The sequence below is a fragment of the Copadichromis virginalis genome, linkage group LG17 (assembly GCF_057382275.1).
Source record: "Copadichromis virginalis isolate Kocher_CV1m ecotype Utaka linkage group LG17, C_Virginalis_male_GT1.1, whole genome shotgun sequence".
In the NCBI taxonomy this organism is placed as follows: Eukaryota; Metazoa; Chordata; class Actinopteri; order Cichliformes; family Cichlidae; genus Copadichromis; species Copadichromis virginalis.
This window is the reverse complement of record NC_140634.1, coordinates 30,884,088-30,911,760: the sequence shown is the minus strand read 5'-3', so window position 1 is coordinate 30,911,760 and position 27,673 is coordinate 30,884,088. Positions and strand designations below refer to the sequence as shown.

The 27,673-nt window shown below is 40.2% G+C and overlaps 1 protein-coding gene across 10 annotated transcripts in view; it reads right to left on the bottom strand.

The window, feature by feature from the left end:
• The window catches only part of LOC146689690 (ELKS/Rab6-interacting/CAST family member 1-like), a 156,283-nt gene that overhangs the window by 40,751 nt on the left and 87,859 nt on the right, over nucleotides 1-27,673 (bottom strand). For all 10 annotated transcript variants that reach the window (XR_014915935.1, XR_014915936.1, XR_014915937.1 and 7 more), the window contains 2 exons: nucleotides 26,317-26,477; nucleotides 1,028-1,175 (listed from right to left, as the gene is read on the bottom strand). Coding sequence is in view for 7 of the 10 variants with exons in the window: in XM_085436316.1 (XP_085292442.1) it covers nucleotides 1,028-1,175; nucleotides 26,317-26,477 (309 nt within the window). In the remaining 3 variants the exon portion in view is untranslated. The remainder of the gene's footprint in view (nucleotides 1-1,027; nucleotides 1,176-26,316; nucleotides 26,478-27,673) is intronic.

The following is a 27,673-nucleotide window of genomic DNA, read 5'->3' as shown; positions in this document are numbered from 1 at the left end:
AGACACCCCTAAGCCACAGCTGTCTCGTCAGAGATCCGGTTAGGGTGCCTCCTGGGCACCGACCTTTGGAGGATTTACAGGCAGACCCAACTGAGGGGACATCCAGAACTTCCTGAAGAGACTTTATATGTTTTCTGACCTTGTGGAATAAGAAATATGCTTCTTAGCCACTGTCTATCACAACCTTCCTTGGTAGAAGGATGGCTTATGGTTTATGGCCTACCATAAACAAAAGTTAAGGTGTATATTAATTTAATACTGAAAGTTATCTACATTTACTACTGTGACATTAAACTTAAGCTCCACTAAAAAGTATAGAGCACCTCATCGTATACTTCGTTGGCTAAGCAAGTTAATAAAAGTAATATCACATCCAGAGAAATGATGAGACATACAGAGGAGAGAACAGTAAAGAAGAAATCCACCAAACTCCCAGTAGGCTCATTCACTAAGGAGTTGGTTATTTCAAAAGACCCACGAGAACCTTAACTGCGTTATGGAGTGTGTGTGTGGGAGTGTGTGTGTGTATGAATAGACCTCTGTGTGGAACCACAGAGGCATTTGGTCATGTTTATATCCTTGTTTTTGGCCTGAGGGAATGTGTACACATTGGTGTGAGCATTTGTGTGCTTGAACTTATTAACATCTAACCGTGCCAGTAAGGTGACATGCAAGGTTTTGTGTGTGTTAGTGTGCATGTGTCTGCGGACAGAACATTTACATAAATACCAGTTCATAAGAAAATGTTGTCACCAGAACTCTGCTGAAGTTCAGAACTCTGTGTGTGCATGTGGTGAGAGTAGGAGTGGTAGGTTAATCCTAAATTTACCCTTTGTGGTTGGAGTGCTGCGGTTACATCTGGACTCAGTTTCTCTCTGCCAGTCTTGTTTTTCTTTACTACTCTTGTCACTGTCACCTCACCTGTGTTCCCCCTGCTTTTATTTACATTTTTTTCCAGATTTGGAACCTGCATTCCTCTCAAAAAGCTTTCCTGGTTTTTCCTTGGATGTCAGTGTTTGAGTCTTACCTGCTGTTTGAGCTGTTGAACCAGACTATCCTTCTCCCTCTTCAGAGCTGCGACCTCTTCCTGGGTTTTCTTCTTCTTGGACGAGGAGAGCTCCAGCAGGGCGATATTGGCGTCTTTCTCACTTATCGCTGCCAGGAGTGCCTCTTGCCTGCGCAGAGACCAATTGTGATTAGTAAAGCATTCATTTTTATTAAAATTACATCAAAAGAAAGGAAAACTGTTGCTTCACACACATTCTTAAAAGCATTTAATAACGCTCCTCGCCATAAAAAATATTATGAAATAATTTTTCACTAAGAATGTTTCAGCAGTAGTGCAGCTCCTGGTCTAGTTGTGGTGTTAATGACACTGAAAAGTTACAATGACATTACTTAAAGTTGAAACTATCTGTGGTTAATCTAGCATTGGACACAAGATGCCTCTTTGTGTCAACACAGATTAAAGCCCAGTCTTTTCCACCTGTTTCTGTTTGAATGTAGAAATTGCAGGAATAGATCACCTTAAACTCTGAACCAGTACAACTATAACCAACGGCGTGGTTGTAGACTAATTTGGGTGAAGCAACTCTTTAATTTTATGGCGAACCCATGATGTGTCAACCAGAAGAGCGCACTTTGAGATGTGGTGCAATGGGAGATTTACATCCTGGAAGAACTGTGTGATGCTGGAAATGGTAAATGGTCTGGTTCTTGTATAGCGATAACTTCATTCAGCTTCATTTACAAATTCATAGAAGGACTTTTTTTCTATGCTTTTTCCAACGTAACTGCTTTCTATCTAACATTCATACACATTCATACTCTCATAGATGCATCAGTGTTTCCAGCACTTTGCTGAATCTATGCCACAAAGATTTTAGGCACTTGTGGAGGTAAAAGGGTGCCTAACAAACAATATGTTCCTTACAAAGTGCCAAGTGAGTCTACTTCCCATTGGTTCTTATCTGATATGTCTTTATTTTACTCATCTAACTTTTTGCACTTTTTGATTGGCTCTTCCTGCATAAACAGTTTTAAAATAAGAAGATACATGACAATGATGAAAAACTAGGGAGAAAATAGGGACAATCGTGAAAGTGCATATTTTCTAACTTGGTTGTAAACACAAAACTCCCAAGTCCCCAGTATTCCAAGAAGGGCTAAGAGCACATATTTGATATTATCTGCAATTAGCAATTATGTAAAAATGTATTTTCAAGTCTCTATATGCCTCTCTCTCCCTCCGTTTCCATACAATTCTCTAGTCCCTGTCTCCATTTCCAGCCATTTTGACTCCGTCTATCTTTCCCTCCTGCCTGGATGATCTGGTTGACAGATAGATAGCATTCCATGTGGTCGAGAAGCACCAAGCCACATCCCATTCATCCCATCAGCCACAGATTGGACAGAACCACATTCAAGGACACCCAACGTTAAGAATTCTCAAAATTCTATCTGTTTTCAGTCTAAATCGCTGCTGTTTTTTCCACAATCCCATAATGCTCCTATAAAGACTTGCCACACACAATCAAACAAGCACATGAACACATAAAAAAATGCAACGTTGCAAAAAAAAAACATGTAAAAAGTGGAACACATTCACTTTTCACTTTACTTTTTGTAAAAGTGTCTTTTTGCAAATACAGTTTTAAGACATTTAAATGTTAAAGTAAACTCAAAAAGAAGAACCCAGAATGCATCAACAACTCACGAATTAGGCAAAAAATGTCAAGGGTTTGGATATACAGGGAGTGCGGAATTATTAGGCAAGTTGTATTTTTGAGGAATAATTTTATTATTGAACAACAACCATGTTCTCAATGAACCCAAAAACTCATTAATATCAAAGCTGAATGTTTTTGGAAGTAGTTTTTAGTTTTAGCTATTTTAGGGGGATATCTGTGTGGGCAGGTGACTATTACTGTGCATAATTATTAGGCAACTTAACAAAAAACAAATATATACCCATTTCAATTATTTATTTTTTACCAGTGAAACCAATATAACATCTCCACATTCACAAATATACATTTCTGACATTCAAAAACAAAACAAAAACAAATCAGCGACCAATATAGCCACCTTTCTTTGCAAGGACACTCAAAAGCCTGCCATCCATGGATTCTGTCAGTGTTTTGATCTGTTCACCATCAACATTGCGTGCAGCAGCAACCACAGCCTCCCAGACACTGTTCAGAGAGGTGTACTGTTTTCCCTCCTTGTAAATCTCACATTTGATGATGGACCACAGGTTCTCAATGGGGTTCAGATCAGGTGAACAAGGTGGCCATGTCATTAGTTTTTCTTCTTTTATACCCTTTCTTGCCAGCCACGCTGTGGAGTACTTGGACGCGTGTGATGGAGCATTGTCCTGCATGAAAATCATGTTTTTCTTGAAGGATGCAGACTTCTTCCTGTACCACTGTTTGAAGAAGGTGTCTTCCAGGAACTGGCAGTAGGACTGGGAGTTGAGCTTGACTCCATCCCCAACCCGAAAAGGCCCCACAAGCTCATCTTTGATGATACCAGCCCAAACCAGTACTCCACCTCCACCTTGCTGGCGTCTGAGTCGGACTGGAGCTCTCTGCCCTTTACCAATCCAGCCACGGGCCCACCCATCTAGCCCATCAAGACTCACTCTCATTTCATCAGTCCATAAAACCTTAGAAAAACCAGTCTTGAGATATTTCTTGGCCCAGTCTTGACGTTTCAGCTTGTGTGTCTTGTTCAGTGGTGGTCGTCTTTCAGCCTTTCTTACCTTGGCCATGTCTCTGAGTATTGCACACCTTGTGCTTTTGGGCACTCCAGTGATGTTGCAGCTCTGAAATATGGCCAAACTGGTGGCAAGTGGCATCTTGGCAGCTGCACGCTTGACTTTTCTCAGTTCATGGGCAGTTATTTTGCGCCTTGGTTTTTCCACACGCTTCTTGCAACCCTGTTGACTATTTTGAATGAAACGCTTGATTGTTCGATGATCACGCTTCAGAAGCTTTGCAATTTTGAGACTGCTGCATCCCTCTGCAAGATATCTCACTATTTTTGACTTTTCTGAGCCTGTCAAGTCCTTCTTTTGACCCATTTTGCCAAAGGAAAGGACGTTGCCTAATAATTATGCACACCTGATATAGGCTGTTGATGTCATTAGACCACACCCCTTCTCATTACAGCGATGCACATCACCTAATATGCTTAATTGGTAGTAGGCTTTTGAGCCTATACAGCTTGGAGTAAGACAACATGCATGAAGAGGATGAAGTGGACAAAATACTCATTTGCCTAATAATTCTGCACTCCCTGTATTAGACTTGAAGTGAAATTGGTAATTGGTTTTCTGAGGGATGTGCTAGAAAACGGCAGCTCCAGCTTTTTCCAGATTCCACAGGGCACCTTTAGTGGTCTTATAGAGTCCATCGTTTAGCAGTTCAGAGCTTTTTTGGCAACACGTGAAAAAGTAACAGCATATTTGGCAGAGATGTTCATAATGTTTGAGCCAAAGCACAGAAATCCACGCTGATGCAGACAGAGGTATAATTTATTAGCATTTTTTAGATTCCATTTCTGAGCGCTTTTTCTCTTTACTCAACACGCAATTAAACCCTCCCTCTCACCCTGTCACATACACACAGAGAGATACAGCGGTGCAACAAGGAATGCAGTGATGAGGGTGTCTAAATGAAGACAGATTACATGTTTAGACTGTGTGAAGACCCACAGATTCTTTGGTCAACCTCATGGACCAAACTGTCAGTGTACAAATGTCCTATCATGCATCTAAACTGACAGGGGAAGCTGGGACATGGGTCGGTAGATTAATTTCCTGGCCAAATTAGGTGCTGTCAGGTATCCCAGTGTTTAATAATAAAATGAGTTATTTGAATATTTTGGTTTTTTTTTTTTTTTTTAGTGATAGAGGGAGGGAGGGAGATCAAAGACCTACAGGTGAAGATCAAACACTACAAACTAGGGACAAATATCATTTGGATATGTTTGATGCCTTAATTATTTGCAGCATATTTACTGATAACTCAGTAAGTAAAAATGTCATTTGCATGTATTAGTGTTTCATTTTATCTTATGAGCCATGAGAAGACCTGCTGATATTAGAAATAACTAAAATTCTTATTATGATATGAAATTTAAAATAAAGAGCAATCAGTGAACTATATGAGATTGATATTTAGTCCCATTTATGCCAGTTAAACATTAATGTATTGCTTTTCTTTATCCTCCTAAGACCCGCACTCTTTCATGGCATGTATTTTTAATTTCTCTTTGCTATTTGGGCTGATTGGGGCCTGATGAATGTAAAAACAAAGAATTATGTTTTTTGGTTTTTTTTAACCTGATTTTTGTTTCTGAGAAAAATTAGATGCACATATGAGGACACTCGCTTTAAATTTCGATAGAACAGTGGTAGTATAACGTCCTCGTAAGTATAGCAATATTTAGTATTTTGGTCTAGACAACCCAAAATGTGATATCCACATATGTGGATGCCAGGTCCTAGGAGTTTAAGGTTTTTATACCACACTACGCATCATGCAATCAAAAAAATAAGCGTCTTTAACTCTATGAAATACTTTTCCTTGCTATTACTAAGAATGGTCTTTTTCTTCGTCTGTGAGCCAATCAATTAAATACTTTTTATACAAACATTAGCACATGGACTTTTTCATTCCAGACTGTGAGACACTGGAACAGTCTCACAGTCTTTCCCCTTTCCTTTTATACAAACACCGGTACACAGATTCTGACTCACACGTATGCAGAGAGGCTAATGGAACATTACTCTTGTTAAAGCTAACAGTGCGTCTAGTTTTATACCATATCTGAGGGTTACCTGCCAGCACAAGGCGCTTATAAACCCCTGGTGATAAAATGATATTTATTCCAGATGCACTTGTCTCATTCTGGGCCTCTCTGTGGCTCTCCCTTCTTCTCCGTCTGACACACACACACACACACACACACACACACACACACACACACACACACACAGAGAGAGAGAAACACACTCTCTATGCTTGACATTCCCAGCTAAGCACATGCTTATGACAACTGATGGTTGTGGCTACTGCTATTGCTATGTAATTGTTAAAGACAACTGTTTCGAGTGCAGCACTCTTTTGCCGAATCTTTGGATGATTCTACTGTGAAGGGGCACTTAAAACATAGTACGCTCTTGCCACTGTTGGCAATCTGTCCTTATCATTAAAAATAACAAAGACAACGGAGCCAGCACATTGTGGAGGAAAGGGTCCCAGTGGACGTGCAGCCTTAGATCTGTAACTCCCCTTTCAAGTCTTTCCGAAGCAACAGGATGGAGGAAGGTCTGCTAACAAAGAATAATATCTTGTTAAAGAGGTTAGTTCTTTAATACTGTAAGTTTTCCATTTTGGAATACACCTTTTGGATTAAATCCTATGGTAATTTTACACTAAACGTCTCAGTGACTACTTGACGTTGTGTTGGCAGTAGTGTATATATACACACGGTATCTGTCATATGATTTTGTGTTGATGAGCTCTTTTCTCTGTCTGTTAAGCCAACAAAAGCACTGTATCAGAAAAACACATTCCTTGTTATTTATTTCAATATCACTGCTGTGATGGTGCAGTGGGTGAACCAAAAAAGATTTGCCATTGAAATAACATCATATATAACATGCTGATGAGACAACTTAATAATATTCTCACAGCTAGATTCCTGAAAGATTATTGTTGGATGGAATAAGCTCCATCCCATAATTCATTAGCTTGCTGAAGCACCTTAACAGGCCAAGCTTTGGACAGCTGGCCTCTCATTTGACACAACTAAGGATACTTTGAAATACAGAGGAGTTCATAGCTGACTCAGTGACTGCAAGGTGACCAAACAAGCCTAAATCATCACCCGTCCACCCCCATTTAATATCAAGTGTTTGTGCTGATACACTGTGTTTGGTATTTGCTAAATGTGATGCTGTGCATTATGGCCAATCATCTGCACTTTGGTCACATCTGTCCAAAGAACATTGTTCCGGAAGTTCTCTGGTGTAAACTTTTTAGAGTGAAGGGTTTTAGAGTGAAGATCTCTTGGAAACTTTCTAAGCATATTTGTTCATTCTTTTCTTTAATTGTACCGTTATGAACTTCAACATTTAACATGCTAACTGAGGCCAGTAAAGTCTGAGATGTAGCTTTTGGGTTTTTTCTGCAGTTCGTCTGAGCATTGCACGGTCTGACCTTGGGGTGAATTTGCTGGGACGTCCACTCCTGCAATTGTATTAATATACTCCTAAATGCTCCAGATCAGCAAATTGCCAAAACGAATGCTTGTATAGAGGTGCTGGCATTTGCTGTTAATTGATTAATGAAGTGCATTTGATTAGGAGCACCTGGCTGTTACTTAGATTCTTAAATTCCTACCAGTAAAGTCTGGTTAGTCTGGTCCCATGATTACTTTCTTTTCCACATGACATGAGAAACACTGAAAAACACTAAAAACTATTCCAATGATAAGTTTACTGAGTTGTCATCGTAAATTCACACATACTGGTCCACCTGCCCGTTTTTCCCCCCACATCCTATCGCCAGACAAGGGATCAGATTTACTAAGCAGAAAAAAATGAGGGTGAGACTGTAACTGGAAACAAAAAAAGCACAGATTTCAATGGAAAGTTCTGGGGCTCATCTACTAATGTGCAAAATGATGACACAGCTTGGAACTTGTACTCGGACAAATATAACGTAGGAGCTGTATTTATGTTTTCTTGGGGGAAAAAAACATGACAGCGCAGACCACAGAGAGGCAGAAGAATGAGATGTTTTCTGTGGTAGAAATTGCAGGTGTCAGCGGAGGAAGTAAATAGCAACTGCTGCTAAAAAAAAACAAAAAAACCTCATAATTGCAATGTCCATTCTGCTCACAGAAGGAATATCTGAAATTCACTGAGGTCAGTGAGGGCAAGGTAAATGGAGTCTACAGGGGAACGTGTATTCCATTGACGAAATTTATAAGACAGCATGAACAGTAAGGAGATGCACAAAGTAGATGTCACATTTATAGAATACCATAAACCTGAATCTGACTGGTAGCCTACATTTGCTCTACTTCTATGTTTTCTTATTGTTTTTTCTTTTACACCATCAGGAATTGTATACACACACACATACACTTACACACTTTATCAATATTTCTTACTGCGGATGATGACGTATAATTCACCTAAATCCCCTCTCCCCAGATTTAGCCTGAAACTCTCACAAACACAAGCCACAAAAATAACTTCTGTCCACACCTTTCCATCACTACCTTTTCACTCTGTAAATCCCGACAGTAGCTTTCAGTGCCAAAGAGCTTCGGTCTAGTCCAGGAACTGATTTACTGTCTTCTCAAAAAACATTTGCCTGTGGTCACTTCAATATAATTTTATGTGTAAATTTATGGTCATGGAAAATAAATCATGGTTAAAGTTAGAGACATATAACAATGGGAAAAAATTAAATACATGATATATGCAAGACAGGCTGGAGTAGGAAAATATATTTATTACTCCAACAACTGCAGCTGCGTGATGGCATGCAGGCTTTGCAACCAGATTGAGGTTGCTTGTGACAATGACCACCACCCTTATCCACCACCTCGCTATATTGGACAGCCTTCTTATCATAAAGGGATGTAAACTGTTGGGAATTGTCAACTATCGGTGTAATTCATTGGCCAGGAAATGCTGACTAAAGATTCCAGTCCTACAAACAGTCCATATGTTTTCATTTAAGCTTTTTACAAGTTATTAACAAGTTTCCATCTAAAATTTCTCTCACTTATTCTCTATCAGTACTCCCCACCCACACTGCAGCTCTCGTTTCCATCATTTCCTTTCCCTCATCCTTCACCACTCGTGCTATCTCTCTGTCTGTAAAGAAGACTGGAGGAATTCTTTCCGTCATTTGGCGGTCGTGTGCCATGATGTCATCGCTGTGGCGACAAGGCAGACAGTAAGCAGATATACACAAATGCACCAGGCACCTGACCCCAGCCCCAACACACACACAAACACACACAGGGGCTCTCTCCTTTCTAAAACCACTTAAGGCCCCTCACTTTATCACAAACCCTAATGCCTGGTCTTAGATCACTCGCATTTTTCTACACACACACTAAAGCAGCTTCCCATGTACGCTGCATTATCTCTTCATGCTGTTGCCCTTTAATGCAATCTGCCATGTGTATATGTGTGTTTGTGCCTATACTACTGCATTGGTATTTTGTGTAAGGGTGTATGTGCATGCTCACAGGCTCTCTGTGTGTATTCAAAGCCTTATTCCTTGCATTAGTGTCTATATGGCTGAAGTGTGTGTATGTGTGTGTGCCCCTGTGTCTGTAAAGTAGATTCAGTGCAGTGTGATACTGGCCAGTCTCTTTCAAAGACAAACACAGAGCTATTTTAGAAATAATCCCCGTTCTCTGTTCTCTGTTTCCGACTGAACAAAAAAGCTCTCCATTGTTTTCTGTCACACTGTCTGCTCTGGTTACCCTCGAGGCTGCTTGCGGGACGCCCGAGTTAACCCCTGTATTACGCGGTGCGTGTCAAGCACTGTGATGGGACGTTTTCTTAAAAAAAAAAAAACAATATTCATGAATTGTTAAGACTTTTTAATCGCACTTAAACTTTGATATAGTTTTTAGTTTTTTCTCCCCCTGGTGCATAGTACTCCCCGCAAAACCAGCTCGACCCCTACTTGACCAGTGTTGAGAAATAAGTGAGTTTCGAGGTAAGCAAAAACAGCAAATTCACTTAGCTGGCGACTGGGGATTCGGAAAAATATGTTAATTACACTCTATAATCACGTTAACCATCAGTGCTTTGGTTCTCTTTAAACAAAAGCAGACAGGAAAGTTTTGAAAACAGCGAAACAAAGAAAATCAAACTCATTCCAATCTCCACAAACTAAGATAATTCTTATTATTTATAGAATTTATGTAGCAGTTAAAGGACTGTGTCTGCTCTCCATTAACCCTGTAGATCTGCCCATGCCACTTCTGAGCTGCTTTATCAGAAGATGAAAGAAGTTAGAGAATTACAAATTTGTGAGCTGGTTTCTGTTTTATAGGCTGAAGAGATGCCTTAAAATATATCCAACTGCATTGCATAGAACGGAGCTTTTTTTGGTTTTTTATCTAACCAACCAATAAGATGAGTCGATCAGGCCAAAGGAACCAATTTAGATGCTCCAGATAAACTAGAGCAAAAGCTGGCAAACTAAAGTCGACAGCATTGCTATAAAACTTCAACTTCTTACTTCAGCTTCGATACAAATTTGTCTGGGGAAAAAGAAATATATGATCAAACCTTTATCAGGTGTTCTTTTTCTCAAATTTTCCTTATTGTGGTCTATGTGTCAGGGCATAAAATGTGTAAATGTGCTCATTTTGAGCCCTGCTGTAAAAAGAGGGCACTGCAGTGGTGAACAGTGTAGTTTCACAGCAAGGTCCTGCTTGTAGGTAGTTTGAACCCAGGACCATCTTGCTATGAGGTGACAGTGGCTACTGAAAAAGACTGGGGCGCCTTTCTGTGTGTAGTTTTGTATGTTGTCCCTGGGTACTCCAGCAGTCCAACAACACATGTTAGGTTGACTGGTGATTATAAACTTGCTGTAGATGTGAATGGTAGCCTGTCTCTCTGTTTTAGCCCTGTAATAGACTGCTGACGTGAACAGGCTATATCCTACTGGGGTAGGCTCCAGCTTCCCTGTGATCCTGTATTGGATAAGGAATTAAGACAATCAAGTGCTATGGATATTTTGTTTTTAACAGACACGTATAAGGTACTAATTGGATAGGCTTAGATCACACTTAGACACATCACACTGAAGAACATAAATTAACCCTGGAGAACCAATGGGGTCAGAGCCGACCCCATTGGTTCTCCAGGGTTAAAAAAATTTCAGACCTTACCAACTTAGCTTGAAGGTGACTTTAGAGAAAAATTGACACATGAAATTTGGAAATTGTGTGAACAGGCATACCATTAACTAATGATAAAAAATCCAGTTTCCTGCTTTTTCTCTTTTGTGCCAACACGTTCTCACTCCCAAAGCGTAAAATTTTACGCTAGGTGACAAATCGTCAACATATTACGTTTTCGGCTACCCACCACGTTCCTAAATGACGACCTCGGAAAAATGAGGAAATATGAGAACCGTATGGACTCAATCTACACATGTTCGCTCTTTTTCTTCAAATCGCTTAGAAACACGCTATTTAACATCATTACAGTCCTGGTTAAGGTCAGGAAAAAGGTTATGGTTAGGCCTAGGGATAAGGTTAGGTTTAGGGCTGGAATACAACGCCGAAGGTCTCCTTTCGCGTTCCTCAGGAACACCGCGGGACGTGACAAAACGTCGGCATGTTACGCCTCGGGAGTGAGAATGGGCTGTTTGTGCATGAGGAAGAAACAGGGAAGCAGCGAAGGGGCAAAAGATTGGCTGTGATATTTTTGTTTAATGTCAGCTAAAAGATAATTTTTTACAAAGAGGAGAGTGCAAAGTAGAAATGAGAAGAATAAAGCTGTCTGTCAGTTGTGGCTAACAACACGTGAACTCACACATATTGTGCAAACAGACACACAGAAACAGAGGTAGTGCTAAGATGTTGATTGGAGAAATCTGCGATAGAGAAAGGAAAAAAAAGACTTCCCCGTTTTTGTTTTTTAAACCTTTGCTGATACGCTTTTAGCTCTGTTTCCGACAATCCTCGCATGCATAAGCACATCTCTTTGGTTGGTTCTGCTGCTGATGACTGTGCATAATCTAATTGTACGTGAGGATGTAAAATTAATAGATTTCTCCTCTTTCTCTCTCTCTCTCTGTCTCTCTCTCACACACACACACACACACACACACACACACACACACACACACACACACAGAGTTTCTGGGTCTCCTGAGTGGGTAGTATTTCTCTCCCAGCTGACAACTTCTGTCCTGCGGCGGACAACCAGCAAGTAGACAACTCATCTGCTTCAAGCCCAGCTCCCTCACTTTCTCTGCCTCTCTCTCTTACACACACACACACACACACACACACACACACACACACACAAACACACACACACACACACACACACACACACACACACACACACACCACACATTAAATATATACAGCCAGATTTATATCTGACATGGAGTTAATAGTTCCTGTAACGCAAGCCTTTGCTCCACTTTGCCCTCTGCTCTTAGACTGCACTGCAGTACACTACACAAACTCCCAAACACAAACACTCTGCTTTATAACCCTACAAGAGAAAACACAGTGCAACGAACGCACACATCGGAGCAGGTTTTATGAAACATTTGTTACTACTGGCCTGCCATGTGTGGACCATCAAAGTTAAGCCAATAAATCTCTGGTTTATAGTAAACTATTTACTGTAGCGCTCTCCTGCAGAAGGGCCAACACAAAGTTTCACTTCACCACATTATACAACTGAGGTTATTAGGGAAAATTATCGACACCTACCGATGTGGTAATGTGCGATCAAAACTTTGAAACAGTTCTCTAGGGCTGCAATAAACACATCAAAGGGATAACGCTATGCTGAAAAGGCAGAAGAATGATAAAATGATTATCGGGAATTACAGCTGAGAATGGCCTCGAAGCTTTAATTCAATGCCAAAATCCAAATCCTGTTTACTGATCTGGAAAACATACGTTTTTATCAAGCCTATAAAAACTGAGAAAAATAATAATGAGTGAAAAAATGTTCCGCTTGCCGTCAGCACAGCAGCCAGAGCCTGATTTGGTAGAGACTTTGTTTTATGTTTGACTGACGCTGCCTAGATTAAAGTAGCCCGATGTATAACAACACAGTGAGAACAGCAGGATTTTTTGGGCAAGAACTTTTTGAGAGCAGAGTCTGTGTCTTAAACTATAATGGAAGTGGGTCAGAGATGCTGGACATGAATAATTTAGCATGGAGAGAGAAGACGGGATGAGAGACCATCTGAGGCAAGTGTTAGGGAAATAGGTTAAAGCTGGTGCATAGGATATCTGTGTGTGTGTGTGCTTGAGTGTTTGAGAGGGAGAGAAAAGCTCCCCTCAAGGAGCTGTTGTACATCAGAGAGGCTTAAAAAAAAAGACAGCGAGATGGCAAACACACTCACACACACACACACACACACATACACAGCATTGACAGGGAAGGGAATAAAATAACTGGAGGATTTGGAGGGAAAACAAATCAAAGAGACGTGAAGAAGGAGAGGCAGGGAAGCAGACACAGGAAAGGGAGGTAGAGAGACAAAGGAAGTAAGAGGGGAAGAGAGAGCAAGACGGAGAGAAGGGCAGGTGGGACTACTGCATGACAGAATGAGGATCTGTTCTTGACATATTCCCCCCTTTTTCTCGCTCCCTTTTTTCCCTCTAAAAAAACTTCTCCCGCTCCCTCACCTCTCTTTCTCTTTGTCTGTCGCTCAGACGCTCGCACACACACACTTAAAAACACACACTGTGACTAATAAGAAAAGTGTAAAAATGCATTATCTATGGTGTGCGGGAGTTTACTCTTCCCATGAGACCACACACACACACACACACACACACACACAAACACAGAAACACACACACAGAAACACACAAAGAAGTGTGACAAAGCTGCAGCTTTGTGCTCACTGTGGTTCTTTACAGTAAATCCATTTCTATGCTTAGCTACTGAGACCAAGACATCTGCTTACAATCTGTCAGCACAAACTCACTCCTGCCATATTAACCAGTGAAAGTAATGGACACCTGTGAGTCCCACATGTTCACTGAAGTGCAATTAAGATAAGATAAGATAAGATAAGATAACCTTTATTAGTCCCACACGTGGGAAATTTATCTTATGACTACGTAAGAGTAACTGAAATCTTTCGGCTGATCTTTATCGGCGTCATACAACGCTACTGCGTGTCAGTGGATTAAGGGGAAGTAGACGGAGGTTGGATGCAACTTTCACATCTTCTAATCCATGGCTCTCGAAGGTTTGATGAATGACTACCACTTCTGGAAGCTAGCTTGTGATGGAGGGCTTTACAGGAAAAATGTGCATGTCGAACACTTTATTGTTCAGAGGCGGGTGGTTAATGTTGCTAATTGTCCTCTTTGGACTGGTTTGAAGATTTTGAATCGTTAGTGAGAAGACTGATACATTTCCTGACCCTTGATGTAATTGTCTGTGCACTTTTTCTTTGCCATTTCACTACATCAACTATGCTTGGGCTAAATATATTACAGTACTTTATGGGCAACATAATGTGCTATCAGAGGTGGTCATTGGCCAATAGACCACACTTAGAATACTCATCTTCTAATAACACCTTAAAAACCAAAATACCCTGATCTTCAAATCACGCCGACATTCATAGATATTTACAGACAAGTGACGACTGAGCTGACACCTGCTGCACACAGAGGGAGCCTGCCCTTCAGCAGACAACCCATGTTGTAATTAGAGCGTAACAAGCATTCAGTTAAACTCCATCACTGGCTGTAGAGCTCGAACGCCGGCCGTGTGGCACATTAAACTCTCTTGTGGCGCACCGTGCACAAAAACACACACATGGCTGTTCTTTTTTTGTTTTGCATCAAACCTTTGCCCTTCATTTCATGGTGCCTATCTTCATTCATCAGCACGATTATGGGCAATTTTATTGATTTTGATATTGATCTTCATTTTCTAAAGATAGCATCCATGCTGCCTAATCAACATCACATGATGGTTACTACACTGTCATCCCTGTTTTAGTGAAGTCCCTTTTCCTAAACAGCTCACTCAGGGCCATAAGATAATTAATGCAGTGAGAATTCTTTGTAAAGAAAACTATTTTAACTAGCAGTGAAAAATGTGCACACTTATGTCTGCATTCTTTAATTTGTTAAATACGAAAAAATGATAGCACTATATAAAATTATAATTATACATTTGCAGCTTTTTCTTATTATACAATATTTGAAATTGGAAAAAAAAAACCTACTACTACCTACTACATTTTCAGAAATATTTGTGGGTGTTTTCTTGTTTGTTTGTTTTTTGTACTACTTGAACACTAAAGTGGCCCTCCAATGAGATGACAGCGCCAGCAGTGGCCCACAGCTCATTCGATTTTCAGACCCCTGTTTTAGAGCATTGGTTAGTGAAAGGAGACTGACTGTTTTCCTGGTTATGACTGTTTAAGAGCCTCCATGATTTCTCAGTGGATTTCAATTCTCATTAATTTGTGCAAAAAAAGCCAGCCAGTGACAAGAATGCATCACTTTGTTTCTCAGCTACAACATTGCTGATGTTTTGGTTTAGTAGACAAAAAACTGTGCTCATTACAGTGAACTACAGTCAATTAATGTGTCTATTTAGTTTGACAACAGTATATATAACATGTAGAGGCTAATACTTCATATTTGTGACTGAACTTTACTTTCTACAGAAGCAAAAACGCTATTTTTAGATTTATGCGGCGCAACACTAAACACAGCTGCTATTTCTTTACATTAGAATCAAATTAAAAAATTTTTTTTATCATCTTTCAATGTGAATCTTGCTCACAAAACTAAGAAAAGGCAAAACTCAAACAATGATTAAAGCTATTTCACTTTGAAATATAACCCATTGTTCCCATTTCCATCATTTTATTTCAGTTAACAATCACTTTACTACGAGCCAGCTTTGCCAAAAAGGAGGGAAAAGTCTGAAAAGAAAATGTTATCATTACATTACAAATATTCATTATACCTATAGTTTAACCCTGATTACAAAGTTGAATCATCAAACTATTTTGGTCAATTTTTAGCTTCATCTGAAGCTGACTGGTTTGTCACTGGTTTGTTCGGTTCTCCTCTGCCGGTCTTATACTGCACTTTTATTATTCCCAGAATAGAAATGAAATCGTCTGGCACTTCCAACATACAATCAGAGGCTTTGAAAGAATCCACGTTTTGTTTTCTGTTTTTCGATATGTTTTCTCTCTTCATCACTCCCTCTCTCTCTTTAATTGCTGTTTAATGATCTGTTTGATGGCCTGGCACACGCAACCTGTAATCAGCCTGAGGAAAAGAGGCAACTTTAGGTTTTGCCGCATCCTTTTTTCCTTTATCTGTTTTTCCTCTCCACTTGTTTCTTTTAGCTGTAATCTCCCTGTTATAAATATAACCCCCCCCCAACTGAGTTTAATTCAAAGAATTGGGCTACATGTCCGAAAAAATGTAGTAACAAAGCGTACATGATGCCAGCGACATGAAAGTAAACATTCACTGGTTTACAAGGATTCTTTTGTTTTTAGAAAATCAAATAAAAACAAAAACAAAAGAACACAACTTCTGAGTGAAGCGTGTCTTTTATTGTCTCTAGTTTACCGATTCAAATGTTTCAGATTCCTACAAAAAGTAAAAAAGCATCAGAACAGAGGCAGAGAGCCAGAGCGAAAGACAAAAGGGAAATACAGAGCGCACAAAAAAGTGGAGAGAAGAGAGCGAGACATAAAGCGTGGCGCCCTGATTTGAGCTTGTAAGACTAAGTGTCAAAACTGCGTGCCTCTTTTTGTCATACTAAGCTCTGAACATGTCTGTTACACACACACACACACACAAACACAGACTTGCTTTGGCACACTGTGGATTAATCTCATTGCTGTCTGAGGGGATCAAAGCGCATCTCTGTGCTTGGTGTGCTGCCACGAGCATCATGTGTACATGCATTCGTGTGGGAGGATGTATTTTTATGCGTCTGTGCGTATGTGTTTGTATACATCTCCAAGCATTCCTCTGGGAGGGAAAGCTTCTCAGCAGTCTTGCTGTCTGTTTCTTTTTTTTTGTAAACGACTGTGTGTGTGTGTGTGTGTGTGTGTGTGTGTGTGTGTGTGCGTGCGCGCGCGCGTCTTACACATGCAGCCATATTGTTAGTGACAGCTGTAAAAAGCAGAGATGTCATTCCATTGACAGAGCCTTCGAAAATGAGATCTTCGACTACACACACACGCAAAAGCGCAAAAAGAGAGCCCGACACGTCATCGATTAGTTTCAGTATGTAGTGACAACGGTGAAGACACGGACGGTGGGAGATATACAGCTTGCCAAACAGAAATCAGGCAATAATGACTTTGCCAGACAGGTGTAGGCTTAAAAGAAGGGATGGCAATGGAGAGATGAATGGAAAGAGATGAAGAAAAGTGGAAGGGAGGATGCAAGGGAGGAGACAAAAAAGGAGGATGGAATGGACTGAGAGAAGTTATTTCAGGTTGAAAGATGAAGTAAAGGAGGGACGACAGGAATGAAGGGAGGGATGGCGGAAAGGGCGCAGGGGGAAGGAGAAGGAGTCTGGTAGGGAGATAAAACAGAGAACAGAGCAGCTAAGGAGAAATAAATTGAATTTATAGCATTCACCTTGAGGCATCGGCCAAGGTTCTCACTGCAGGAGACTGAAGACAGCGAAGCCGCTTCGTGTGTCTGCAGACTTTCTTTATGGCCTAATTGTACACGAGGCTCAAAATCTAGTCTTTGTGTGCACAAGTGAAAAAGACAAATGTGATATTTTTTTTCCTCAAACGGACTCTCAATCTACTAAAAAGCTTCATCTTAGTGGGTTAAAATCTGTCCAGTCTGTTGTGCGCACAGGAGATCCAGGTCTATTATATCCAGATGGAGTTTGGTGTTGCTGGGAATTTGAAGGAAAAAAATTCTCAGTGAATCACCTCCTAATACGAGATTATCACTACTTTCTCAACCCGAGGCAGCATCCCACACACAGATTAAATAACTAAAATGTTCTGCGTCTTTCTCTGCAGAAAGGAAATAACTGCCAGTGCTGCCAGTGACTTTGTTTGCCTGTTGCTGAAAACCTTGACGTCGTGCATCGTCGCCCTGATTTCTTCTCTTCTTTGAGTTTCTTCAGTGTTTTTTTTTCTGATGACCTGTTTACAACATTTGGTGCAACAGATGATTTCTGAGGTTCATAAAATGTTAAGTGAATTTTTCTTGTCTGGTAAAAATATGATCAATAAATTAGTTGACATAAGTTGACATGGATATGTTGTAAGTTGTTGTAGGACAGCTGTCTTTCTCCTTTTCTCTCTGCCAAAAAGACATTTTCTGCTTTTCTTTCTTTCATTTAATTTATCCTCTTACTCCTTCCCCCCTAAAGCGACTTATACTTCCTGCCCTGACCTCTTTACTGTCTTTTCCGCTGCTTCCTCTGTGAGCCCCTCGTTCTCTCCTGCACATCTCCTCTCCTCTTATCACTTTTTAATTAGGTAAATTAACATTTGACACATTATAAAATAATTTAAATAAAAAACCAAGGCTTTTGATTTCAAGAAAAGAAATGATATTTATAGATACCAGTCGTCTAGGAGGAGAAAACAATCATGGAGACATGTGTACGCTTTAATCATTATACCATGATGTATCGTGTTCTAGCCCTTTATGAGAGCAACATAATTAGAACCCAAAATCTCAGAATTAAGAAACCAGAGTTTACACCTCAACAAACCCAGTTCTGTTGGAATGGAAATGTCATATGAAAATGTGGTCACTACTGAAGATAGATAGATAGATAGATAGATAGATAGATAGATAGATAGATAGATAGATAGATAGATAGATAGATAGATAGACAGATAGACAGATAGACAGACAGACAGAATTTTATTTTGAACATGCAAATATAATTGAAATAACAAGAGAAAAAAACAACTTAAAAATCATTAAGTTTTCGTGTATATATCTATGTCTACAGAATGTGTGTGCTCGAAAAGGAGTAGGATGAAGTTTTCCTGTTTCTACCCCCTTATTTCAAATTTCATTGCTTACAAATCCATATCCAGGATTCAACATTATTTGATCAATATATGTTTAACTATGTACAAGTCTAACACGTTGAACATACACAAATAAAACCATTTTCAGCACGTAAACCAGAACAACAACAAACTACATTTTTACATAAACTAATCACGCTGTGTTTAACACCCGCTTAATCTCTGAGCTTATTTTATATTTGTGTGACAAACACCTTAATGAACACTTAAGCTTGGGTTACTCTGCCCTTGATCTATAAAAAATGAGGACACAATGAGACAACTCAGTCACTGAGAGGAAGATTTCCTATATTCATGCAATTTATTCTTTTTGAACAATTGTGTGAATTTTTGTATTGATGTACTTTTCTTGATTTCATCTGTACAGGTGTTCCACACACTAACTCCTCTGACTGTAATGCTGTCATATTTACATTTGTCCTTACTAGAGGCTTGCTGAACATAAGGATTCCTCTCAGGTCATGAGTATTTGGTCTTTTTTGGAACAAGTTCTGAATGTTGTGATGTGAAGATTTATTTGCTGCTTTGTACATTGTTTGTGCAGTTCTGAGGTCAACCAAATCTTTAAATTTGAGAATATTTAATCTGATAAAAAGTGGATTTGACACAAACCGTGTCAGATTTCCAGCACAACATGGTGGTTATCGCTGTCACATGACAGCAACAAGGTTCTGTGGCTGAGCCTGTTGGTTGGCCGAGTCTTTGCTGTAGCAGCTTCCATTTTTTTGTCGAGTCCTTCAAAAGACAGCAACTGGAGGTTTGTAAAGATGTTTCGCGTCTCATCCAAGAGGCTTCTTGAGCTCTAAAACAACTGATGGTGACGAGAACTCACATGATGGTGGTGTGGGGCTTAGAGGTATCACACCTTGGCCCCAGTGATGGTAATGACCCACATTTTTGTTCATTATATGATTAATAGTGGGTCATTGACGCTCAGGACCACCTCCAGGGGGACAACCACAAGAGGTGAAGTCCCAGTGATTCTCCATCAGAGATGATCCAATCTCCATCATCAAAAAAGCCTCTTGGATGTGGCTAATACACCTTCGGGGACTTAAAGAAGCCCAGCTGCTTTATTTTCTCAGCACTCAGGACTACCATGACCTGGATGACTGAAACCTGCACGAGTTTACATGCTTTTCTAGTGCCTGCGTAGGCTTCCTCTGGGCCTTGGGTAAACTGTTGCTTCTAAATTGACCACAGTTGTTAGTATGTGGTTGTCTATCTTTTTGTGGTAGCCCTTGCGACCTGTCCACATTGTATTCTGCTTCTTGCTCAGTGTCAACAAAGAGAGGCTTCATCTCCACCGCAACTCCCATTGAATAAGCAGTCAAGAAAATGCATGGATGAATGAGAAGTTCAACTGCTTTGGCATGTTTAACTGTAATCTGGGTGTTTCTGTGTTGACAGAATCTGGTCTTATCATGCTGAATGAGTTAAGGGGTGAAATATGTAGCAACTCGTCATCACAGTAAAAATCGTAAAATTACAGCCTCGCATTAAAGGTTTTCTTGGCAGACTTTTTCCTGTGAAAAATAAAGGCATAAAGGGCGTTGCTGTCCATACTGTAAAGCCTTTTAAGGAAAAGAACCTCTTTTTGAGATGACTTCCATCCATCGAGTCCTGATGGAGATGTTAAAGTTATGGTTCTGCTGGATTGACTGTCTCTTCGTCTTGGACAACGAAAACAGCTGCATCAACTGAAACATTACCAAACACATCACATGTACTGGGTTTCTAGCTTACTGGGAGCTAGAAACTGTCCCAACACATACAGCAACCATAAAAGATGGACACGGATGTGTGTGTTTGACTTTGTATGAAACTGATGAATAGAAATGAGGGAAAGACAGAGCGAGGGATGTGTGTTAAATGTCAGTTAAGCTGAACAGCAGAAAGCAAAATAGGTTTTAATTCATTTAGATTGAGATTTCAGACCTGACACCCTGCTGTTACGCACACACTGTCAGCACATTCCTGCAGCTGGCTGCGACACACAGTCGCACAAACACACCTGCATATGCCAAACTATAGAAACACATGACAGCGCGCATGCACATCAACCCAAAGGAGACTGGAAGAAAATGAGCATGTGCATAAACCCCGAAGAAAATAAGTCACGTGTTGGAACCCTGCAGGGCAGATGTGCGTGGCTCTTTTTGTGTATTTGTACTTGTGTGTGTGTGCATTAAAGTCTGTAAAGACATATAGTACCAGCTGCTGAGAACTACAGCACAAAGATAGACTTAAAGCCTCACAACTTCACATCGGTGTGTGTGTGTGTGGAGGGAGGAAACAAGAGAAGGTGAGAGAGCGAGACAGAACGTCAGTATGTACATTCGCTCAGCTGTATTTGGTATATGTTGCCGCATGGGAGTGAGTGTTTGTGTGTGTTTGCCCAAGAAACCACTGAAACATGCTGTATCATATATCATGTCTTACAGCAACATTAAACCTTACACCGATGTAAAACTGGGCAGCAAATCAGACATCAAACCCCCAAGAGTTAGAGCGGCCTGTGTGCGCAGAGACAGCTTCATGTGCAATACATTGAGATATATGAACACAAGGGACGCCGCCACCTTAAACATCTCATGTTTCACGTGTGGGAGAAAGCTAGAAACAAATGACGTGTTTGCTGACCGTACTCTAATGTCTTGTGAAAAATATGAGCAATGGCGTCATGGGCATAACTCACTGAGAGGCAAGTACCAGCTACCTGAAATGTCTAAATTTTTCACTAAGGAGGAACAGACACAGATATGCATTATCCCAAATGTGTGGAGAGACCTGCAACGGCATGAAAAATATAAGAGCTCTAAAATCCAGTGTTGTTGGATACTCAAATAAATTACATAAGCCCCTGAAGGCAATTCATGGAGGGTTTTTAGAGATTTGATAAGGTTGCTCCAAAACAGATACCAACTGAAAACAGTAGACTCAGCCAAAAGACAAACAAACTACAGCCCAGTGCATACTACTGTGCCAACTATAATCAGTATTTTTGAAGGAGATAAATGTAAAGACGTCTGTCTGACGTTTTATTAATTAAAATAGGACTTGTTGATCTATCAGTATGTTATACAAACATAATGTTTCATTGTTAGGAAAATTCTACACCAAAAAGAAGAGTTTGATGATAATTATAAATTTGTCTTGACGTTTCTTATGTGTGGAAACAACACAAAGAAACATTAATAGTAAAACTCACTGCTGAGTTAGAATATGTGTTAAAGATTGAGGTCAAGGGCAAGAGGGAAAAAAAGAGGGGGGGGGGGGGGAGTCATTATTTGCAGACACATAATGAATGTATAATTCACTGATTCGTCACACTGAACTTTATTTATCTGCTCCAGAAACAGCAGAGGTTATCAGCAGAGTAAATATTTGGTTTAATGTAGAGTAGGTTTGATCTGTGTATGGAAACACGCAGTCACCTCACAGTTCAGGTTGCAAACTGGAACAAAATGGCGACAGGAGCTTAATCATGGGAATCATGCTATATTTATACACGCATTCACACATACATTCAGCTGGTAGGAGAGGGATGTTAAATGATGCACAGACTAAACTGGCTGCTTGAGATTGTTAATTAGAGTCTGACCGATAATGGATTCTTGTGGCTGCTGCAGCAAAAAATTCCTATACTGATACACTGGACAGTATTTAATACAAATATATCCATAGGTTATATGTCAGACTTACGTTAAAGGGGAAATGTGACGGTGCCATTACTTATGATCTTGCCAGCTCTTTCTTTTAAAATCTGGCTGGCAATTTGTATTGAAGTTCCCCCTCCTCAGCTGTGATGTTTTTCTGGTACATGTGTGCCAACTTTTTCTACTAATAAAAATCGAATAATAAAAAAAAAAACATGACAGAAAAGTTCCTGTTTTTCTACAATAGAAATTTCAGTTTTTTCACAAAAGGTAATTAATGCGCAGTTAAACGTCCTTATAGTGATGGAAAGGCGAGTTTCTTTGGTCCGGCTCACTTAAGATCAAAGTGGGTTGCATGTGGTTCACGATGTATAATGAGTTGGACATCCCTGGTCTCAATAACCTGGTGAATTTCAAAAGTGAGCATTGGATTTTGGAAGAAAGGATTTTCCCTATATTATAGCAAAAATAAAGGAATCTTTATCTTTAAAGCCTCTGATTAACAGTAATTCTTTTTGTTGTCTTGATGCATGCTCAGTCATTCAGGTAAGTAAATCTCCAAAAGTTGATTCTGTTCATCTGGACGTAGCGTTTGGTGGAGCTGATCACAGCCACAGAAACAGCAATTCGTAACAACAATATTGCAGAAGTGGAAGCAGAACAACTACGGACGAAAGTTTCGGCCTGTCTCAGCAATGCAAAGCCCCCAGCATCCAACATCACCATGGAGGAGAGGAAGGCACTCACATCACTTAGTGATGACAACAACATTATCATCCTTCCGGCAGACAAGGGGAGGTGCACAGTATTGCTAAACCAGAAAGACTATCATGAGAAAATTTTGTCACTACTCAGTGATGAAAATACTTATGAGCCCCTGAAACGAGACCCAGGAAGTGGCTACAGGAAGAGGGCGATAGACTGTCTGAAGCAGTTAGAACAAGACAAGCCTATTGACCGGACCTCATACCGCAGGCTATACCCAGGGGAGTCTACACCAAGTCTGTATGGTTTACCGAAAATACATAAACAGGGTGCACCTTTAAGACCGAGGCTCTGCAGTCTATTTACACCTACAGGCCAGTGGACACTCTTTCAAGGATGAGGATGTACACATCTTGGACAGGGAGGAACGCTGGTTTGAGCGCAGAGTCAAGGAGGCCATTTACGTGAAAAGGGAAAGACCATCTCTGAATCGAGGAGGGGGCCTAAGGGTACATCTTTCGCCATCTTACAATGCTGTGATTGCAGCCATTCCCCAACTCTCTGTGAATGGGACTCAAGGCCATTGATCAGTGGTTGTTGATCAATGGTCATGAGAATTTGCATAATTAAGATTAAGGAACTGACCTCCCAGCCCATTGTTCCTTCACTGGGCTGGTTTCAGTCATTATGGAAATGTACTGTTTATGAGATTGGGGAAACCTGCAGTCAGCTGAGACTGAAGAAGTCACTTGGATGAGTGACGAAACATTTCTCCCACAAAACGCTACGTCCAGATGAACAGAATAAACTTTTGGAAATTCTTTTTGTTTGTTTGATTTTTACCGTTGAACAAGTAAAATGGAAACTTCTTTTTTTAACTTTCAGCAGTCAGTCATCATGCTGTTACTGCTGTGTGTAGTCATGCCCAGAAGTACGATTCTGAACCGTGAAAAACTCCTGGTACTCTATACTTATGGGGTGGTCAGCGTGTATGTGTGTGTTTATATGACGTTAATATGTGTTTGTGTGTTCTCTGTTTGTAACTCTGTGTACAGGATATAAGAAGCATGTGTGTGTGTGTCTATTCACGTCTGTGCCTGTTATGTAAATATTCATCATGAAGTCATTGTATGTATAAAAGAAATGCTAGACAGGGCTTGACATCGGTAAATCAATCAAGAGTGCGCTTGCACACGTGCGCGCACACACAGACGCAATTTCATGCAAACACAACACCACACATTCTGATTCACTGACGCCTGCAATAATCACACGAGTCATTGCTACACCAATAAAACGGTCCGTAACTCTGCTCACCTGGACTGTGAATGGACATGCACAGACTTACACACACACACTGTCTCCCTAAAAAAGAACAAAAATAAAAATGCAAACTTGGAGTTCAGGAAAACTAAATCACAATGGAAGCCCTCATTTCCCATGATCCAACAGTTGACTGTCCCACAATCTGTTTAAATAGACAGGGCATGCTGACAGTCTCTTTGGCATCTCTTTCAGCCCAGTGCACTGTTCCACTAAACTGGACCTTGTTGTAAGGTCTCAGTGAGGATATAAAATAGCAGAAGGGACTCCTCTTTGCTGCATTTAAGCTACAAACCCATCTATTAAACCGTACCTTGAGTTAGACTGTGTAGGTGTCTGTTAATGTAATCAATCATATTACGAGAGCTTTATAGCGGTACATGGTTATTGCATTATCACAGTACTTAAGTATATCATTTTAAAGTGTGGAGAGAAAGAGAGAGAAGATAAAAGGAGAAAGAGGGGGAGGAATAAGAGGAGAGAGTTAATGAGGTGCCGGGTGAAGATCATGTCAATGTGACCAGTCATAGAAACTGAAGCAGCAGAAGAGACCCCTGGAGATATCAAGAGATGATTGTTCTGTATTTAAATTCTAAGCAGTGAGAATAAATGAGAAACTTTGGAAACTTTATACTGTTAAACTAAAACTGAATGCAGCCTTTTTACGTTAACCTCTGCATTAAAGAGAATAACATAGCACGGCTGTGTGCAAAATGTACCACAAATCACATCTCTAGGAATTGTACTTTCAGACCGGATATTGACGTATGATACAGCAATCAATATTTTCTAGGACATTTGAGACATCACCCACGCTTTTATTAAATAACGATGTAGTCCAAAAAATATTTTAAAATGTTGAGATATGTCTAAAAGCAGCAGGTTTCCCAGTCTGGCTTCCCACAAAGCATACTAAGACTTTACATTTCACTGGGTAAATGATTTATACTCAGAGTTTGTATGAGGTTCTGGTCAGTGTGTTGCCAACAGTGGATGGCAGTCGGCACACCACCAAGTAGATAGGAGCACTAACCCGCACAGAAACTAAAGCCATGCAGAGTATGTTCATGTAAAAGAATTAATATAAATTTAAATGAACCCAATGGGGGGCAGCACGGTGGCAAGAAGGTCCTGAGTTCAATTCCACCATCAGGCCGGGGTCTCCCCATGTTCTCCCCATGTTCGCGTGGGTTCTCCCCAGGTACTCCGGCTTCCTCCCACAGTCCAAAGACATGCAGTTAGTGGGGATAGGTTAATTGGAAACACTAAATTGCCCATAGGTGTGAATGTGGGAGTGAATGTAAGTGCGATTGGTTCTCTCCTGAAAAGGATAAGCGGAAGCAGATGGATGGATGGACAATATTTCGAACTCTTTCATCGCTTTTCAAGATCAGGGACATGATTGGAGAGCACACTGTAAAATATGCCTTAAAAGCTCAATGGGACAACAATGTATTTAGACATTTTTAACAATGTGATAAGGTGGTGCAAGCTGAGAAATATCCACACAATCATTTTCGCCATTCATTCATGTTGTGGTCACATTTTTACAGTTTTAGAGGGAAATTAACTATTTTTCCATTATATTGTTATTTTTTGCTGTTTTGATGAAACTATAACGCAGCCACATGAGACGGCTGAAAACGTAAATGAATGAAACTGAATGAACATAGATTTTATGAGGCATTGTGCACGTTTACGTACGCTGCGTGAAAGGACAGAAACACGAAATGTAACCAAATGTAACAGCTTAAATTTTTTTCAGTTAGATGGAGAGAAAGACTTCTTCTTACTTCATCTCCAGGACCTCTTCCAGGTGCTTCCGCCTCTCGGCCCGCAGCGAAGTCAGGTGACCTTCCTTCTCAGCCAGTGAGAGTTGAGTTGATGACAGCTTGGCTTTCATCACCTCCAGTTCCTGTTTCACCTTCTCCATAGCAACCAGCAGGTCCTCCACCTGACACATACAAGTTAACACAGTGTAAATATTTTGGCTCATTTTTTTTCCTCGCCTTTCCTTTTTTCTTTTTTTTTTTTTGCACATATTAGTCTTTATGTCTGCGAGCGTGTCGTCTATCACGGTGCATATGTGACCTACTGTGTGTTGATTTTCCTCCTCCTTGTTTTCCTTCCCCTGTCTCAGTTGTTTCTCTTTCTCCCGCTCTTCTCTGATACATATTCTGTGTCCCACTCTCTCACTGGGCATATATCAGTTTGTCAGTTTAATGTGAGTGAGGTCAGTGTGGATTTCTCTCAACGACATAACCACTACACACACACAAGCACACACATTTTCTCTTTGGAAACCTTTTTCTTTCCTTTCCTAGTTATATACTACACACCTCTAAAGTTTTAAATTAGCATAAATTCGTCTTGCATCGCTGTTTTTCTGAATGCTTAAAGACAAACGGTGAACTTGAAGCATTGTCGCTGAGACCTTACAGCCAAATTAATGTGCAGTCCCTGCTTTATACTGAGATTGTAATTTAATAACATATTTATTTATTTTGCAAAACACAACTTACAGCTTTACAGTCAGATACGGCACCCTGGGTAGTACTTTAAACACTGCTGAGCTCAGACAATATTACATGCCATGTGGAAGAAGTTCTTCTGACCTGAACCACAAAGACATTGAGATCTTCTCTTCTTATTTCCCCTTAGTTTTATTTGGATTACCATGTTATGTATACACATCCGATCTTTACATGTTTGGATATCTTTGCTAAATCTATGGAGCCACGCATACACACAGACAGCCAAACAAAGTGTTGCTTTCACAAGATGAATGAACGTGCCTGTTTCGGCTACAGATGTTTATTTGTAGATGTGTATGAATGGTTTAGGTTGCATACATGGATTCTGAACGTCAGATTAGCTTGTAAAGAAAGATGTCTCAAACATTTCTGCAAACAAGTCACCATAAAGAAATGCGTGTTATGACTGATATTTATAATGGGATTCAGCATCTTCTCCACCACCACTATGATCTTAATTTCTGGTTCATTCTCTCCTTTCGTCTCTCTCCAGAGCACTGACGGTGATGCAGAAAGGCAGAGTTCAAAAAGTTGTTCTCTGTTGTTTTCTCATTAATATTGTGATACATTTGTGTACACCGGTGTCAGGCTCAGGAGATCGAAACAAAGGTAATCA